This window comes from Aplidium turbinatum, chromosome 13, assembly GCF_918807975.1.
Source record: "Aplidium turbinatum chromosome 13, kaAplTurb1.1, whole genome shotgun sequence".
Classification (NCBI taxonomy): Eukaryota; Metazoa; Chordata; class Ascidiacea; order Aplousobranchia; family Polyclinidae; genus Aplidium; species Aplidium turbinatum.
In genome coordinates, this window is record NC_137484.1 from 9,110,878 (window position 1) to 9,125,495 (window position 14,618).

A 14,618-nucleotide genomic window follows, 5' to 3' on the forward strand; every position below is an offset into this window, starting at 1 on the left:
AACATTGAAAATCTTAAGATGCCATCATCAACCCTATTCAATAGCATGTTGCATTGTTTGAGCAATCAGTCATTTTAGCTTAGGTAACAAAGTTGGTCTTTTTGCATTGAGTCAACCTTTTCAGATGTTAAATCAATGAAAAAAGGCCAACTTTGTTAGCTAGGAATTAATTGTCGAACTGTTTCATTTGGTCTGCAGTCGATAAATCGATGTAAACAGGATGAATTTTGGTAATACGGAATCAACCAATTTCAAAGTATTTGTGGCACTCAAACTCTTTCCCCCCTCTCTTTGTCTCTGTCTGGTATAGATTTTATATTTTCTTTCAGCGTTTCGTTCGCCTTCTGATCAAGCTAGACAGTGAAGAAGGATTAACCGATGCCGTGCAACTTGCACGCACGTTCAGTGGTTCCCCTCAAGAATTTGTTTACGTTCATCGCATCAAGCATTTGATTTGCAATCATCGGGTATGTGGGTTCATATAATACTTTTGTTACATATTTTAATATGATCAAATATATAAATAGCCAAAGTAACGTTGAAATTGCGTTGATCAAGTGTAAAACTGGCTTTTTGATGTTGACTTGATTGATGATAAACCTGATTTTTTGTACATGCTGCGGATATTCGTAAAAAAGATTAGAACTTGCAATCTAGGTAGTTTTCCCAGAGCCCCTTAGCCTGATGGATTAACCCAGTCAGAAAATCACCTCTTTTTTAATGAGCTGTGCAAAAAATTAAATTAATGCAAAAAAATACATTTTATAGTTGGGAAAAGTCGCCTTCTCACTTGAGAAATGTCGCTCAACTCGTTTAACCATCTCCAATCTTTTATCTATTCCAGATATCAGAATGCGTAGAAGTCCTTGAGAATGCGCCAGATATTGCCGTGCGACTTGTCAACCATACGATTGTCAGCGCGAAAGCTGTATTGCAGTGGACCCATCCAATGTGGTCTGCTGAGCGCGACAACTACTGCCAGGCTTCTATCAACATGATCGAACACATGTTGCGCCGTGGAAAGTCTCTGCCATCATCCTTGCGATACGAATGGACAGACGATCTGTCTGTATTGAAAAGCATCTTTTTGCTACAAGTAATGCACTTTGTTTGTTGCGAACTTGAACTTGTAGTGAGTGTTTGAAGTTGTAATATACTTGAAGTAAAACTGGTCAGCGTTTTGCTATCAATCCCGATGACACCCTTGACAATTTACCTGGCTTCATAACACGGCATAAATTTGTAAAAATTTTTGCAAGCATGCCAAACTAAGTCTACGGTAATAAAAATGTTTTTTTTGTCCTTGCATAGCTGTTTGTTGTATACAAGTCAAATGAAAACAATCATTCTTTTTAACACGATAGCTATAATGTTGAAATATTTTAATTCCGGTGTTATATATTTTGATTTTCTTCCAACGGTCATCTCCATGTAACGTTTTGACAATAATTTACAAAGTCCTCGTCGATTAGGTTGCAGTTACACTTTTTTTTGAATATTTAAACTGTTTTGCCGATTTTTGCTTTGTCTATCAAATCACTATTGTTGGCAGACACGATACGGCGAAACTATATCTATCGGTAACTACATTGACAAGAGGCAAAGGGAGGCTCTGCTAGCACGAAGTATCAAGCAGCATTACAAGCAGAAGGAAGCCGCGGCTGTCTGTGCGTCCGCTCTGCTTCCGTCCAACGTAAAGTCTTTTTCTATTGGAATATTTTAGTTTGGATTTTTGTCAATGCTTCTATGCGTTGAAAACTCGTTCTATTTCTGCTAACACAGTGAAAGCTAGGCCCATTTGTGAAATGCCAAAAAGCTTGAAAAGCCAAAATGCCAAAAGCTTTAAACACTTTTTTTGTTTAAATATAGAGTTTTATTTGTTCTGAATCTGTGCAAACTGTGGTATAGTTGCTGTTGGTAAAGGTGCAGAAGACAAATCACTCAGTGGTTTAATATTTATTTGCAGGTGGCGGACATGTCGGATACTTCAAACGTTGGAAATGCAACCATAATCGAACATAGGTTAGAATTCCATGAATCATTTCGCTTTATATCTTGTGAAATTTGAAATCACGACATTCTCCACTCAGGTTAAACGTGGGGTCAAACGTCTGACTCACTTGTGAAGCAAATCGACCGATTAAGAAGTATAATCTGTAGAAAAATTTTCCCCTTATACACCAACCTTAATCCGCTGATTAGAATTGCCCACAACTGATCTACAGATATATTTCTCATAAATTTTTTTAAATTAATCGGGTGATTAGCTTAATCGGCCGCTTAGAAGGTCCGCTGTTAGAGGCATCCAACATTTAATGTTTTTGCTGTGAACTTTGCATCACCCAACTACAAGCTTACAAAATGCACTGAAAAATTTACGTATATTGTTACATCACAACTTTTAGTAAACGGGCCACTGACAGTGGCAGCTCTGGAGACGCTAGACCTGTGGTGCAAGGCAGGGATACTTATGCAGCTGTGTTAGGACTTGCCCGTCTCTTGAAGGTCCCACTCAACACAATGCAATCTCAAATCGCTTTGCAAGCCGCGAGGAAGTGCCAAGTCAAAGCAGCTCTCGACATCTGCAAGTATGATGTTATTTTACGTTTCTTGTACAATCTTGACCAGTGGTTATATGTTCAATTCAAGTTTGTTCAATGGTCATCTGCAACACTTTATTGTACAAATATTAATATATTTTATCCATTTCTGATGATTTCGAACATTACAAATGGACATTGAATGATTCGTGCTAGTATAAAAAATGTCACTTGAACAGGCCAGTGGGTTTTAATTTGATGTGTTAAAAGGTAAGTTAGGTCTTTATTACATCGTCTCATTAGTTTCATCAATCACAGAGACCTCCACTATACTTCACCAACCAAGGCAACGGCCAGCGTCTTACGATCGATTGCCTTGATATTCTTGAGCTTTTTGAAGACTCATCCCGATCGGATATTTTCATTTATTTCAGGTAGTGCTTGAAACGTAAAATAAACGTAGAATAATGGAAGCTTTTATTTCACAAAACTGAAAACAAACTAGAGTTTGAACGTACATTATTTTTGCAGATATTTGCGAAATAGTTCGTTTCGCCGCTACGTGTTGTCATGACAACAAGTTGCTCGACGTCATCGCTCTATTGAACCTTTGCACTTTGACTTTCGATGTCCACTCGGCAACCGACGCCAAGACGAAGGACATCTTATCCGAGGTTTGACTTTCGTGTTCGATCACAAATCTTAATCCTCAAACTACTACCAGCTTCAAGGCGTCACAAAATGCTGAATCTTGAACTCTCGAATTTCTCAGATTAGCTGAGCTTTGTGTAGCATAACTGAAATCATAGAATTAAAAAAATAGGGGCAAGGTTTCTTTCACTTTTAATCCGTGTAGTTTCAATATGTGCTCGACTGCAGTTAGAGGCTGTTTGGGCAGCTATTGTTTTGTCATCACGAACAAGTAGAATGCTTTTGATTCGAACGATACCACAGTCACGTTTTTCACAAGCGTTTGAAGTTTTTATCAACACGATACAACTTCGAACAGTGCATGGTCTCTGGGCCGAAGACGCGTCGTAGTGATCGAATAGGTTGGGCCAATGTTTGGTACGAAGAGTCGGACGGTCTCACTCTCAATTCAACCGATGTCTTTCCTCTAGTTGCCCAGTTGGCTGAGTGTCTTTTCAACGAGCAAGGTCAGTGTATGTAAATGATATTATCCAGTATATATTATATATATTTGAATAAGATGCTGAAAAAGCTATTTTTACGGTGGCGAAAGCTACACCAATGTAAGTTACCGAACCTTGCTGATACCGATCACTTGTTTTGTCGATACATGCGATTTTCCCGTGTATTTTATTCAGAGCGAATTAGTTTAGGAGTACCTCGTTAAACGTGGTAATTTTGATGTTTAGGAACGTCGCTTTCATGCACATCGGCTACTGGAACCTTTCCAAGAAAGCTGGCCGGTTTAGGAGACCTGGTCGTACAAATGACAAGCAAGTTGAAGAATGCCCGGCACTGCACAATGGCGCTGCAGTGGGTACTAAAGATGCAATGCATCATTGTGGCCTACTTGTCGAACCACAAAGCTTTCTATGGCGTAAGTTTACCGCAGCGATTTGGAGTTGCTTGTTTTTTGCTTTTGTTAACGCCAATCAAAACATTAGCCGGAGAAACAAACTCTGACCATGTCGTTCTTGAATGCCCCATTTACAAGGCACCAAATGAAACGCATGGCATACCGAACTTGACGAAACTACACTCACCTGGCTTTCCCTCACCAGCCCTGAAAACTGAACAATCCAAACAAAGAAGATGAAAGAGAAACGTGTCATTTCTTCAGCTGAGTGGGAAGCGAATGTCTGCATCAGCATCACATGACGATGGCATTACTCCACTTCTTTCTAAATGCCTTTTTTGACCACGAGTTACCGCGTGAACACATGCAAGTCAGCGTGAACACATGCTAGCAAACGCACTTGCTTGTGTGTGCAAGTGCAGTCCAGCATGGGTGCTTCAATTGCTTAATGTGATTACTACAAAGAGACGCAACTTGGTTGCTTTATATTTCTCTTGTATAAATCTCCCTGACTTTGCGAGTAAACATTTGAAACAAAATTCTGCGTTTTATACTAAAAGATATACTCGGTTGTTCTTCTAAACAACTGCGCTGAAAGTGTACGCGTTGTGAAGCGCCGGGAATAACTCATACCTGCGGTTGCTGCATAAAACTACGCACTGTTCTTATTGAAATCTAAATGTTTCATTATGTGGCAACAGGAAAGCAAAGAAACCAAGACGGTGGTTGAAGTGCTCATGAACATTGTCAAACAAGCAAACATCGAGGTGAAAGGCTACATGGAGGTGTTGGTAGAAAAGGTACCGTGTATTAGACATTGCCTGAACACAATTTGCAACTAAACCATTCATATCGTGAAAAAAAAACACAAAAAGGGTTTGTTTTTTTTAACTGAAGGAAACTTGGAAAGAAGTCCGGCCAGTAGTCAACCAGTGTATCATATAGGCTGCTGCGCTTGGATTATTTGTGTGGCTATGTGGCGATTGATTCATGAAACAGATTAGTGTCGCCCTCCACCTAACTAGGGTTAGAGAACAATTACAAGGAAGTATTTATCGAACTAAGACGAGAAACTTGACCCGTGAAGTAATCGTAACTCTTGACTTGCTAACCTGGTCCCTCATCATCGTTCGATTGTCTGCTTGCGTCCGACTATGATGTTCAGTGCTATAGTTTTGTCTCTTTGCAGATCTTATTATCCCGTAAGCCCGACGTCTCCATGGCGGTCGGCCTGTTGCTCGGCTTACCACCAAAGCTTGCTTTCCAACTGCTCGATAACTGTTGCGAAAGCGCTGGCAATCATTTTCTGAAGATCACGGTAAGAATTTGTCAAAAGCATAATTTTGTACAGAAATATAGCACATTTTATGATGAAGATAGTTTCACAGCTGATTCGTTTTGGCGATAAACAACGTATGATACTTCCAGTCTTCCATCCATAACTGCTGCTGAGTAAGCAGTAAGCACTGATAAATTATAATTCAAATTTAAACCACATTTCGTGTGCACATCGCGTTATAGATTCCATTATGCTTTGGTGAGTTTGCTAAATGCTCGTTCAATCAAATTTCTTTGATTCCAGGCAACATCCCAGACAGGTTTGAAGATATCTCGGCTGCATGGAGTTCTTGCTCAGGTTCCCCGCTATGAACAATTGCTCTTGGACGCAAAGTGGGCTCAAGATCTCAATCAAAGAAAAGTTAGACTTTTACTGAATTTTTTTTTCTGACTTGTCATAGCAATTTCCAAAGAAATACTATTCAGAAGTCCGATAGCACCTTTTGAAATCATTTCCTTTCATCCACATTTTACAAAAACTGAAGCTTGGTTCAATACCAACCGTTACCATGTAACGTTGATTTGAAATTTCCGACTTTCGCTAACTTTAAAGGCTATAAAACAAAATTTTACCTTTTCCAATTATTTTTTTGTGTTGCTTTGTCGCAGTTTGACATATTTGTAAAATTGTTTTGAGTAAAATGTTTTGTTTGTTGGTTTTTGTTGAAAATGAACAATTTTAAAGGTCCCCTCTGAAATTCTGAAAATGTCTCTTTCTGATAGTTAATCGTAGAATGCTAATCTGAGATGGAAAGATAATTGAAAACACCACTTGCCTTCTGGATTTTTGAGCTCGAGCTAAACTGATAGGGTGCTCCTGCTAGGAAAGTCAGTATTTTTACATGGATTCAACATCTATAGATGTGAAAATTGTGACAAATCAAAGAAATAGAGTTTGTTAGCTGAAACTTTCTCGATAACTAACTTTTGATTGGCTTGAATATAACTCAATTTTATGATAACCTGTAAGACAAGTATTTCAAAAAATTGTAGAAGTGCCCTTTGCACCAAACGCTTCTTTGCATGTTATTTTTCACGTTGTTTCAGTGTGGGCTTCCTAATTTCAAAAGAAAATTTAGTTTTGTCCCAATTTTATTTTAGATTCCAGTGGACGGTTTGCTTTTCTCCCCACCGCAGTGGAAGAAGAGATATCTGCTCAAGTTGATTTGCTACCCCAACATTTCTGCTTCAATCTTATTCAATTACTGCAGGTGTGATAAAGGAATATTAACTGTTGAAACTTTACAGTACAAACAAAGGTTTTAGGAAAACTCTTTAACGTGGACAAACTTATCCATGTATGTGACTTATATACATTAAGTGCAAACGTACGTTTTGCTCCTTTTTCATGTTAATCATCACAGAATAAGCAAGAAACTAGAGAAATATGATAAGACTGGAAGTTAGAAAACTATAGATAATACGAAATCTATTGATTTGTAATGTATATTGTACATTCCGTAAAAAAATTCTTAAGACTTTGTTTACGTACAATCGTGAAATAACGTTACATTTGCGTTTTGTATGCGTGGAAGCCAAATGCCTTTGAGTTACTGCACAAATAGTTAATTTGTTTACGCACGTTTTAAACCTTACGCCAAATTCCCATCTTTGCTAGCGTGCTTCAGCGAGCATTGCGATTTGCTGCAGATTGACATTGCTCTTGCTTTCTCATCTCATGTTTCATTTTCACCAGAGACTACCATCTGGACTGCGACAGCGCTTTGCTACAGTACGTCGCTGTTTTATTGGGCGGTGACGTACCCTCCCTTGATGACGGGGCTAGTTTGAACTCTCCGAGTTCTTGCTTGGTTGAGCATGCGCAGTCGCTCAGTTCTGCACTGAGGCCCATCAACCACAGCCCTGCGACCGTGCTCGGGAGAAAAGAAAAAAGTAATTCCGTGAAAGAAGAAAAACGGAAGTGGGAAAATGTCAAAGAAGAACTAAGTGAGAACTGAAAATTCGTCGCCCGGTGCTGTTAGTCCAGTGCACCCCAACAAACAAATCGATGATTTTCACATTGATTTATCGTCTACAGATGTTAATTTAATTTCTGGCTGGCATTGGTTTCTTTTTTTTTGTCGAATCGAAAGTTAAAAGTTTTTGGTTCCGCTAATGAATATGTGACTCATGTCACCCCTCTTACATCTCCTTCTATTCAGCTTTTCACACGTTCAAAAGTCAACTTTATGTTGTGTTCTAGAATGGATTACGCAACATATTGAGGAAAAGTACGAGTTGCAACGTCAGTTAGAGCGGTGCCTGCGTAACACGATGTGTCCCTACGACTACGATCGAGCCGAGTTCATGCTGCAACTCATCGACTCCTGCTCGTCTGTTACTGAGGGAATCATTGACGTTGGCAAGGTTGGTGAAAAGTTTTAGTGTAAGCGTGATTGAGCTTTTGTCACCCATAGTGCACTTATACATATAGTTGGTATGTAAGCTCCGCATACGTTGCATCAATGTAAAAAACGACTGATTTGCTGTTTGGGCATATTGAAATAGATTCATCTCACATTAGAGGAAATTTTCAGGGCAATTTAATGAATACATGAAAAAGAAGGACGAAGAATTAGCAGAAATGTGTCTTTCGTCACTTGTGTTACTTTTTGTAGGGCTTGAAGCTGATTGGTTACTTACGTCACGTGCCACGACAACGGCCTCCGTGTGAATACGAAGCACGTCGGTTGTGGCGTGATGACGCAGCAGATAACTTTTCGGCGACGAATCTTCCAGCGCTGGCAACAACAAGGTGACTCAGCAATATACTCTAAGTCTGCAAGTAATCTAAATCTACTTTTTGCAACAATAAGTGCTTTACCTTATATTAGCCATTTGTTTTTTTGCAGTTTCATTGTAATATGAGGTCGAGGTTTTACAGCGAATGTTTCAACTTAAACTTTATTCAGGCCACAAAAAGTTATTTTGTTTGTCGTATCCACTATCCAGGCTTACGCCTGGTGATTGAAGAAGGGAGGCAGTCTTACCTTCAGGCAAGCCTTTAAGTGTCGTACCAAAGACACAGCCGTATGCCATTGAGTGGTGTCGAACTGGCGCCCTTTCGAACGTCGTTCCAGGGCTCTCACCACTCGGCAATGCAGCTGACAAAAAGTTATTGCCTTGTACTGAGACATGTGAGACATCACTTTTGATCTTTTGATGTTGCAGATTGCCTCTGCATCCTTTGCTATACGGTGATGCCTCTCACGCGTGGAAGATCATTTCGAATGAGGTTACTGAACGCACAGCTGAATTCATGGCTCCGATCGCTAAACTTTTGAGGCTTTCCGAAGACAAATTGTACATGACAGCTGCAGATAACGTCATTTCAAGCTATATGGTGAGGTTTCAATGCACGGTTTAGTCACATGACCGATAAAAATTTAAACGCAAATCGCCAGTTGGTTGTACTATAGAATGTGGAATGAACCACTACCGCAAATAGCTGTTTCGGTTTTGTAGTCTCACCAGCACCAAACTGATTTCAATTGCTTAATATCGACCTACCACCGCAAATTACAACCGTTTGCTTTCTCGGTAATAATCAAACGTCATGTGACAAATGATGTGAAACTTAAGGGCTCACTGTTTGGTTGCTGGCTGGCGAATGTGATCAACTGTAAACAATTTGAAAACGTTTGCTACTTTGTGTCAGTCGCAATCACAAAACACAGCAGTAGAAGGATAAATGTAATTGCAAGAGTTCTGTCAAAACAGGATGAAACCGGACTGGGCTTGCTGTAAAAGCCTCGTCCAATGGCCTGGTTGTTAGTCATCGGTTCTTTTTGCAGACTAACGGAAAAGACAAGATCCAGCTCACAAGCTGGCAACTGGCGAGAATTCAAAGCTTGACCGAAAAAATAACATCTCGCAGCATGGCGGTTGCCATGGCGAAACGAATCTCAGAAATCTTGCCTTCTGGTGAGGAAAAAGTAGCCGCTTACAAATGGTGAGGACCACCTTCATAGTCATTTGTCTTACTTGTGATCCCAGCCAAGCTTAAAATAATGTAGATTTCCAACTCCATCTTCTGTAATAGCTTTACTCCGCCAGAAACAAAAAAGTTGATATTACATCGTTTTGGCGTCTAGCAACATTGAAACGACGCAAAAGTTTTTTTTGGTTGGAAGGTGTTGATAACCCACATTGCAAACCAATGCTTGTAAGACTTAGATAGCAATTGGCTCTTTTTACATCACCTCACTGTTGTTCGATGGTTTTCCACAACGAGAATGACGTCATTTTCCAGCTGGACAATCGCCTTGTTAGGAGCCAATCGTTCCAGTCATTGTTATAACTCGTAATTGCTCATTTAACCGTCAAGTAATTCTCACATACGGCGCAGGTGCATCTTTCTCGTCGCTAAATGGCGGGAATCTCTACCGAAGGACAGCCCTGACATTGACGTCATCCCAAACGTCATGCATAAGTTCGAATGGAATTCCCGCCATGCGTCTACTGAGGTAGCGCTGAGCAAACACGGTTTGAACAATCCGGAGAACATGAAGCTGGTGAACCACCCTAACAACCTGATAGTCCATCTCTACAAGCATCCCTCCGTGGTGCAGCGGTTTTACGAGCCCGGCCACGATTATCCTGGTATGAAATCGCTTTCAAAGAATCTTTTTCATGCGATCGGTTGTGTATTTCTGCCTGTTCTCAAATAATGCTTTGACATGATCAGAAAATTAAATTTTACAAAATGTTAATCTTGTTTTTTTTTTTATCGTTATATGTTGTACAAAAAGTGTCAGAGGCTTTTGAAGCATGGACCTTACCTTAACACCAGTTTCAGAAGTAAGTAGGCTAACAACATCGGTCTTTTCAGCCTCCTTAATTCGATTGAGTGTTTAATATTTCACTGAGAAATTACTACAACATGAAAATGAGTTTCAAGCGTAGTATTGCAGCAAGAAGTTACAACATCAAATTGAATTGACCCCGCGAATGCAAAAGTGGTGTCGCTACTAACGCTACAGCACTGGGTTAGAGCTATGCACGAGACACGATTTCATAACCTAATTTAACACAAAGCTTAAGTTAAGTATGTTTTTACTGAATATTTTTTTTGTTACTTACGCTATTTATCTAGCAAACCGTATTCGTTTAATGCTGCACTGAGCAACTAACATGGTCGTTTCTAGACATCCACGCACTGGTGGATCACGTGACTGAAATCCACCAATTAGACGGCCCGAAGATTCGCCTCACTCTGATACAAAACCTCTTGCTAGCTGCTGACAAACAAAAGGAGCCGACGACTTCGGAAGATGATTCGGTTTGTGGCTTGCTTAAACTTTTTTTACGGATTTCGACTTGCTAAGCAGTACATGCATGGTTAAGTACATACAGTATATAATGTGCTGCATTTAAACTTTTTCTGTAACCCAGCTAGTAAGTCATTTTAAAACATTGATTTAATTTCTCAAGACTGAATCTTTGTAAAAAGTTTGTTTCTGGCTAGAAAGTAATTCTATCAACCCGATCACATTGAACTGTGTTGCCTTGGTTTGCAATGACAGCATGTAATCTAATGAAGGAACTGGCTTTCTTCCCCAACTTCATGCGATTCTTTTATTACAGTTCTTATCCTTTTTGTTTCGAGTGTGCGTTATCTCTTGATTAGTAACCAAGCAAGTTTTGAAACGATTTCCATGTGTGAAATCCATGTTGGCTGCAAAGTAACTTTTTTTATTGAAATTCGATGCAATTGTGATTTTGCACAATCTTTTGAAGATTCTTTGTTATTCTTAAAAGTTTGAAAAGCGTTTATAGCAACAACTTCCATACCAGACAGTCGACATAGAGAGAATGCGTTCTGCTGCGTTGGTGCAAAACTCTTCGGCCAAAACAGACGAGGAAGATCTCATTCAGTTACTCTATCTTCTTTCATACGATAACCCCGTCAGTCAAGCAAAGTAAGCATTTACTGAAAGGCTTTTCCTAGAAATATATTTAATAGTGATACAGAGCCTGCTTGGTCACCTAACATAGTGATATCACGCCTGGCTTTATTGTGAGACAAAAAATTCTTATGATTGGCTGACATTGGACTTTCGCAGGGGGAAAAAAATAAAAAAAATTTATTAGTTTTTGAGTTTTATTAATTTTATTTACTAATAAGCAAGCCACGTTTCACAAGGCATCTCCTGAAGCTGTTCGGCAACTCCAAGAATCGACGCATCACAAACAGTGTCCGCGTGCGTGCCTTGCATTGTCTGTTCCATATCATCGATGATGACGAAACTCTTTTCAACCTCACAAGCAAAACACCTGACGACCTTCGGTAAGTCATTGGTTCATCATCATGTTGCACAAAACCGAGATGGGAAAATAATGGGTCGTGTGTTTAAATCGTTTAGTTTCTTTACTGTTATGGATCGTTTTGGATGTCTTTGTCTTTAACCACGTAAATAAATGAAAGTTATGGCATTTTCCAATCAAATTTAAAGACTACTTCAAGCACTGAAAATTCACAACCATTTGAAATACAGTATAATACAGAAAACAATTTAAGTATTATTCTAATTTCTGCTCTTTTTTTGTCTCAAAAAGCGCAGCTATAAGCTAGACTATTAAGACTAACCTGGTAACTTAACTTGTATTGCACGAAACACTACATATCATCAGACACAGCTTTTGCGTTCTGAAAGGAGACTCATCAGTATGTTTAGGTTGAAACAAGACATTCGTGTACTGTACATATAATTATATATGTCATTTGGACATCTGATTATACAGTGCATCAGCAGTTGGATTCATATAACGTATGCAACATTAACGAAGCTGCATTGCTGCGGTAAATAATTGCATTGCCTCCAACTCCACCCAATCCGAGTTTTAGTTCATTGCGGACCGCATTAGTTTGTCTTATGGCTGCTCTTCTTATTCTATCGGCTACGGTACCAGAATTTGACTACCTAGTACCTATATTCTTTCGCTTACCATTTAGAAAGCCTTACAGGACACATGTTGATTACTTTTGCATTTTAGCTAAATTGTTGACACTAGAAGTTGAACTAGTGTTCATTTTTCAGCTCGGATTTGCGCGTTTTAATTTACCTGATGGAATTAGAAGGCGCCGATTTCAAGATCCCGGTGTCGCATTTACGTCAGAGTGACAAGTCGTCCGTGGCCAGAAGCGTTATCGCGTCATCTACGAGACGACACAATCCTCTGGCGCTTCGAGTGGCCGCAGAGATGTGCCGGGAATTCGGCTCTGTGCCTCCTGACACTTGGGTCGTGTTGCTTCAGCAGCTGGTGGCATTGCAACAGGTGTGCCATAACGATGTAAAATTATTTCGTTAAGTATGGAGCGTTCTGACGGTTCTTAATGTTGACATTTGGCCTACTTTGAGAAGGAGGTTTTGCTTATTTTGCAAGTCTTTTTTAATTGTTCATTTTAAGAGTGTTGTTGTTCGTTTACAGTATAAAGATTTGTGGTTGGTTTCTTTGCTCAAAATTAACAAAAAAATAATCAAGCGAAAGCTACTGTAAGTCCTTTTTCTGTGCTTGGAAAAGCGTCTTTAATCTTTATCCTACTGATTTCACCTTTAATGTACTCAGTTGCGCCTCTACACGGCTGCATTGACACTGTCTGCTTTGTAAAGCGCTGAGGAGCAACGCATTCTGCGATAGATACAGCGCTGTATAAAAAGAAGCATTATTATATCGATTTTTTTAAATGCTCAATCGAAGCGAATGCTTTTACAAGGATGAGTATCGAATTTGTGAATCACAAAATCAACCCTTTACATTTGTCAGGTTTCATACCTTCAGCAACTCCTGCCGGATATTTGCCGCATTCCTGCAGTTCGTACACTACCTTGTCTGGCCTCAGTGTGGCAATCCTGTGTCACGCTTCCGTTGGTGACACTGACCTCTCCTCTCAATGACAGACAAGTACGCTTGAATGACAAGTTTCAATAATTTGTTTTCTCACCAAAACATTGTAGGCTATTTAAGTACCCGGCCTTTCACATGTGCAAAGTGTAGCAGTAGCGACCATTCCCTTCATATAATTGTAATCTGACCTAGTCTCATGCATCACTTTGTCGTTTCTGCTGTTATCGGATGGACCATGGGTTGGATATCTTTAGTGCATCCACTGTATTGCAATATAGTTTCGCTGTTGTGTAATGGACATAAAGTTACACTGAAAACAAACTTGCTTCATATTGAAGTCATCAACCGAATCCAGCAAACGTTTTCATGAGGATATAGTTTCGGGAGAGAGTTCGCTTTCTTGTACCAAAAACAGGCAAGACACAATACAACAGGATTGAGCATTATAACAATACAGTATGCTCAACCCTGTTGTATTGTTGTGTCTTGCCTGTTTTCATGAGGTTATTTTCTATTTCTAATTGGTCTCAATGGTTTCAGAGGGATGTTGCTCTTTCATCTTATCGTTTCCTCCTACGGTGTCCGGTACTTCTCCGAATACATCTTTCCTCAGTGGCTCAACACTTCATCGCTTTGGAACTTTATGTCCTTGCACTGGGTAATTTTAATATCAATTTCTTAAAACGAAATGGTGTATGGTATAAGTATAAAAGTGATTGACAAAGGGGGCAATGTCGCAATTGGTCGCAAAACTTGTAAAACGCCTCTCGTATGGAACGAAGTAAGATCATGGATTCTTTCATTTCCGACATATTACTTGGTAGACAAAGAGGTTGTAGCCGGGACATTGTTACTATCAAAGTGATAGTTTACGATTGTACCTGATCAAAATGTCTCTAAATATGAAAAGACTTGTTGAAGCTCATCGATGTTGTTTGTAATAAACTTGTTTGTAACTTTAAGTCTTTTTGCATTGCTGGAACGAGCGTCTTATGTTGTTTTGAACATAGTTTAATTCAGTTGTTTTTATTTCTGACCATCACAGCGAAAACAATACACGTCAAAATAACAAAGGTCTACAAAATGGCTCTGTAAGGGAGCCACAGCACTCATCGTATTCTATACTTTGCTGGTGATAATGTGTTTTAAGGATGCCTGCTCATCTCTCCAAGTGAAGTGATGAATGCCAAGAATCTTGCCAAATCGATGTACAAGGAAATTCAAAACCAGCTCCCAGAAGTACACAATGAAGATCAACCTCTGTTGGGATATGATTTGGTGAGAACATGGTTTCGTTGCCACTGCCGCACTTAGTTACCCGAAGATGATTTTCACTTATTCTTGTT

General features: G+C 39.5%; 1 protein-coding gene across 1 annotated transcript in view; it reads left to right on the top strand.

Moving 5' to 3' along the window:
- The window catches only part of LOC145781907 (kinetochore-associated protein 1-like), a 31,295-nt gene that overhangs the window by 16,554 nt on the left and 123 nt on the right, over positions 1 to 14,618 (top strand). The window contains exons 15-40 of the mRNA XM_082593599.1: positions 330 to 467; positions 845 to 1,096; positions 1,553 to 1,693; positions 1,967 to 2,022; positions 2,406 to 2,588; positions 2,859 to 2,974; positions 3,072 to 3,214; positions 3,550 to 3,697; positions 3,920 to 4,107; positions 4,788 to 4,886; positions 5,276 to 5,404; positions 5,669 to 5,785; positions 6,526 to 6,635; positions 7,121 to 7,371; positions 7,628 to 7,791; positions 8,043 to 8,179; positions 8,596 to 8,767; positions 9,219 to 9,376; positions 9,773 to 10,026; positions 10,572 to 10,705; positions 11,221 to 11,345; positions 11,570 to 11,713; positions 12,465 to 12,702; positions 13,192 to 13,329; positions 13,813 to 13,930; positions 14,423 to 14,550. Of these exons, the coding sequence (XP_082449725.1) occupies positions 330 to 467; positions 845 to 1,096; positions 1,553 to 1,693; positions 1,967 to 2,022; positions 2,406 to 2,588; positions 2,859 to 2,974; positions 3,072 to 3,214; positions 3,550 to 3,697; positions 3,920 to 4,107; positions 4,788 to 4,886; positions 5,276 to 5,404; positions 5,669 to 5,785; positions 6,526 to 6,635; positions 7,121 to 7,371; positions 7,628 to 7,791; positions 8,043 to 8,179; positions 8,596 to 8,767; positions 9,219 to 9,376; positions 9,773 to 10,026; positions 10,572 to 10,705; positions 11,221 to 11,345; positions 11,570 to 11,713; positions 12,465 to 12,702; positions 13,192 to 13,329; positions 13,813 to 13,930; positions 14,423 to 14,550 (3,981 nt within the window). The remainder of the gene's footprint in view (positions 1 to 329; positions 468 to 844; positions 1,097 to 1,552; positions 1,694 to 1,966; positions 2,023 to 2,405; positions 2,589 to 2,858; positions 2,975 to 3,071; positions 3,215 to 3,549; positions 3,698 to 3,919; positions 4,108 to 4,787; positions 4,887 to 5,275; positions 5,405 to 5,668; positions 5,786 to 6,525; positions 6,636 to 7,120; positions 7,372 to 7,627; positions 7,792 to 8,042; positions 8,180 to 8,595; positions 8,768 to 9,218; positions 9,377 to 9,772; positions 10,027 to 10,571; positions 10,706 to 11,220; positions 11,346 to 11,569; positions 11,714 to 12,464; positions 12,703 to 13,191; positions 13,330 to 13,812; positions 13,931 to 14,422; positions 14,551 to 14,618) is intronic.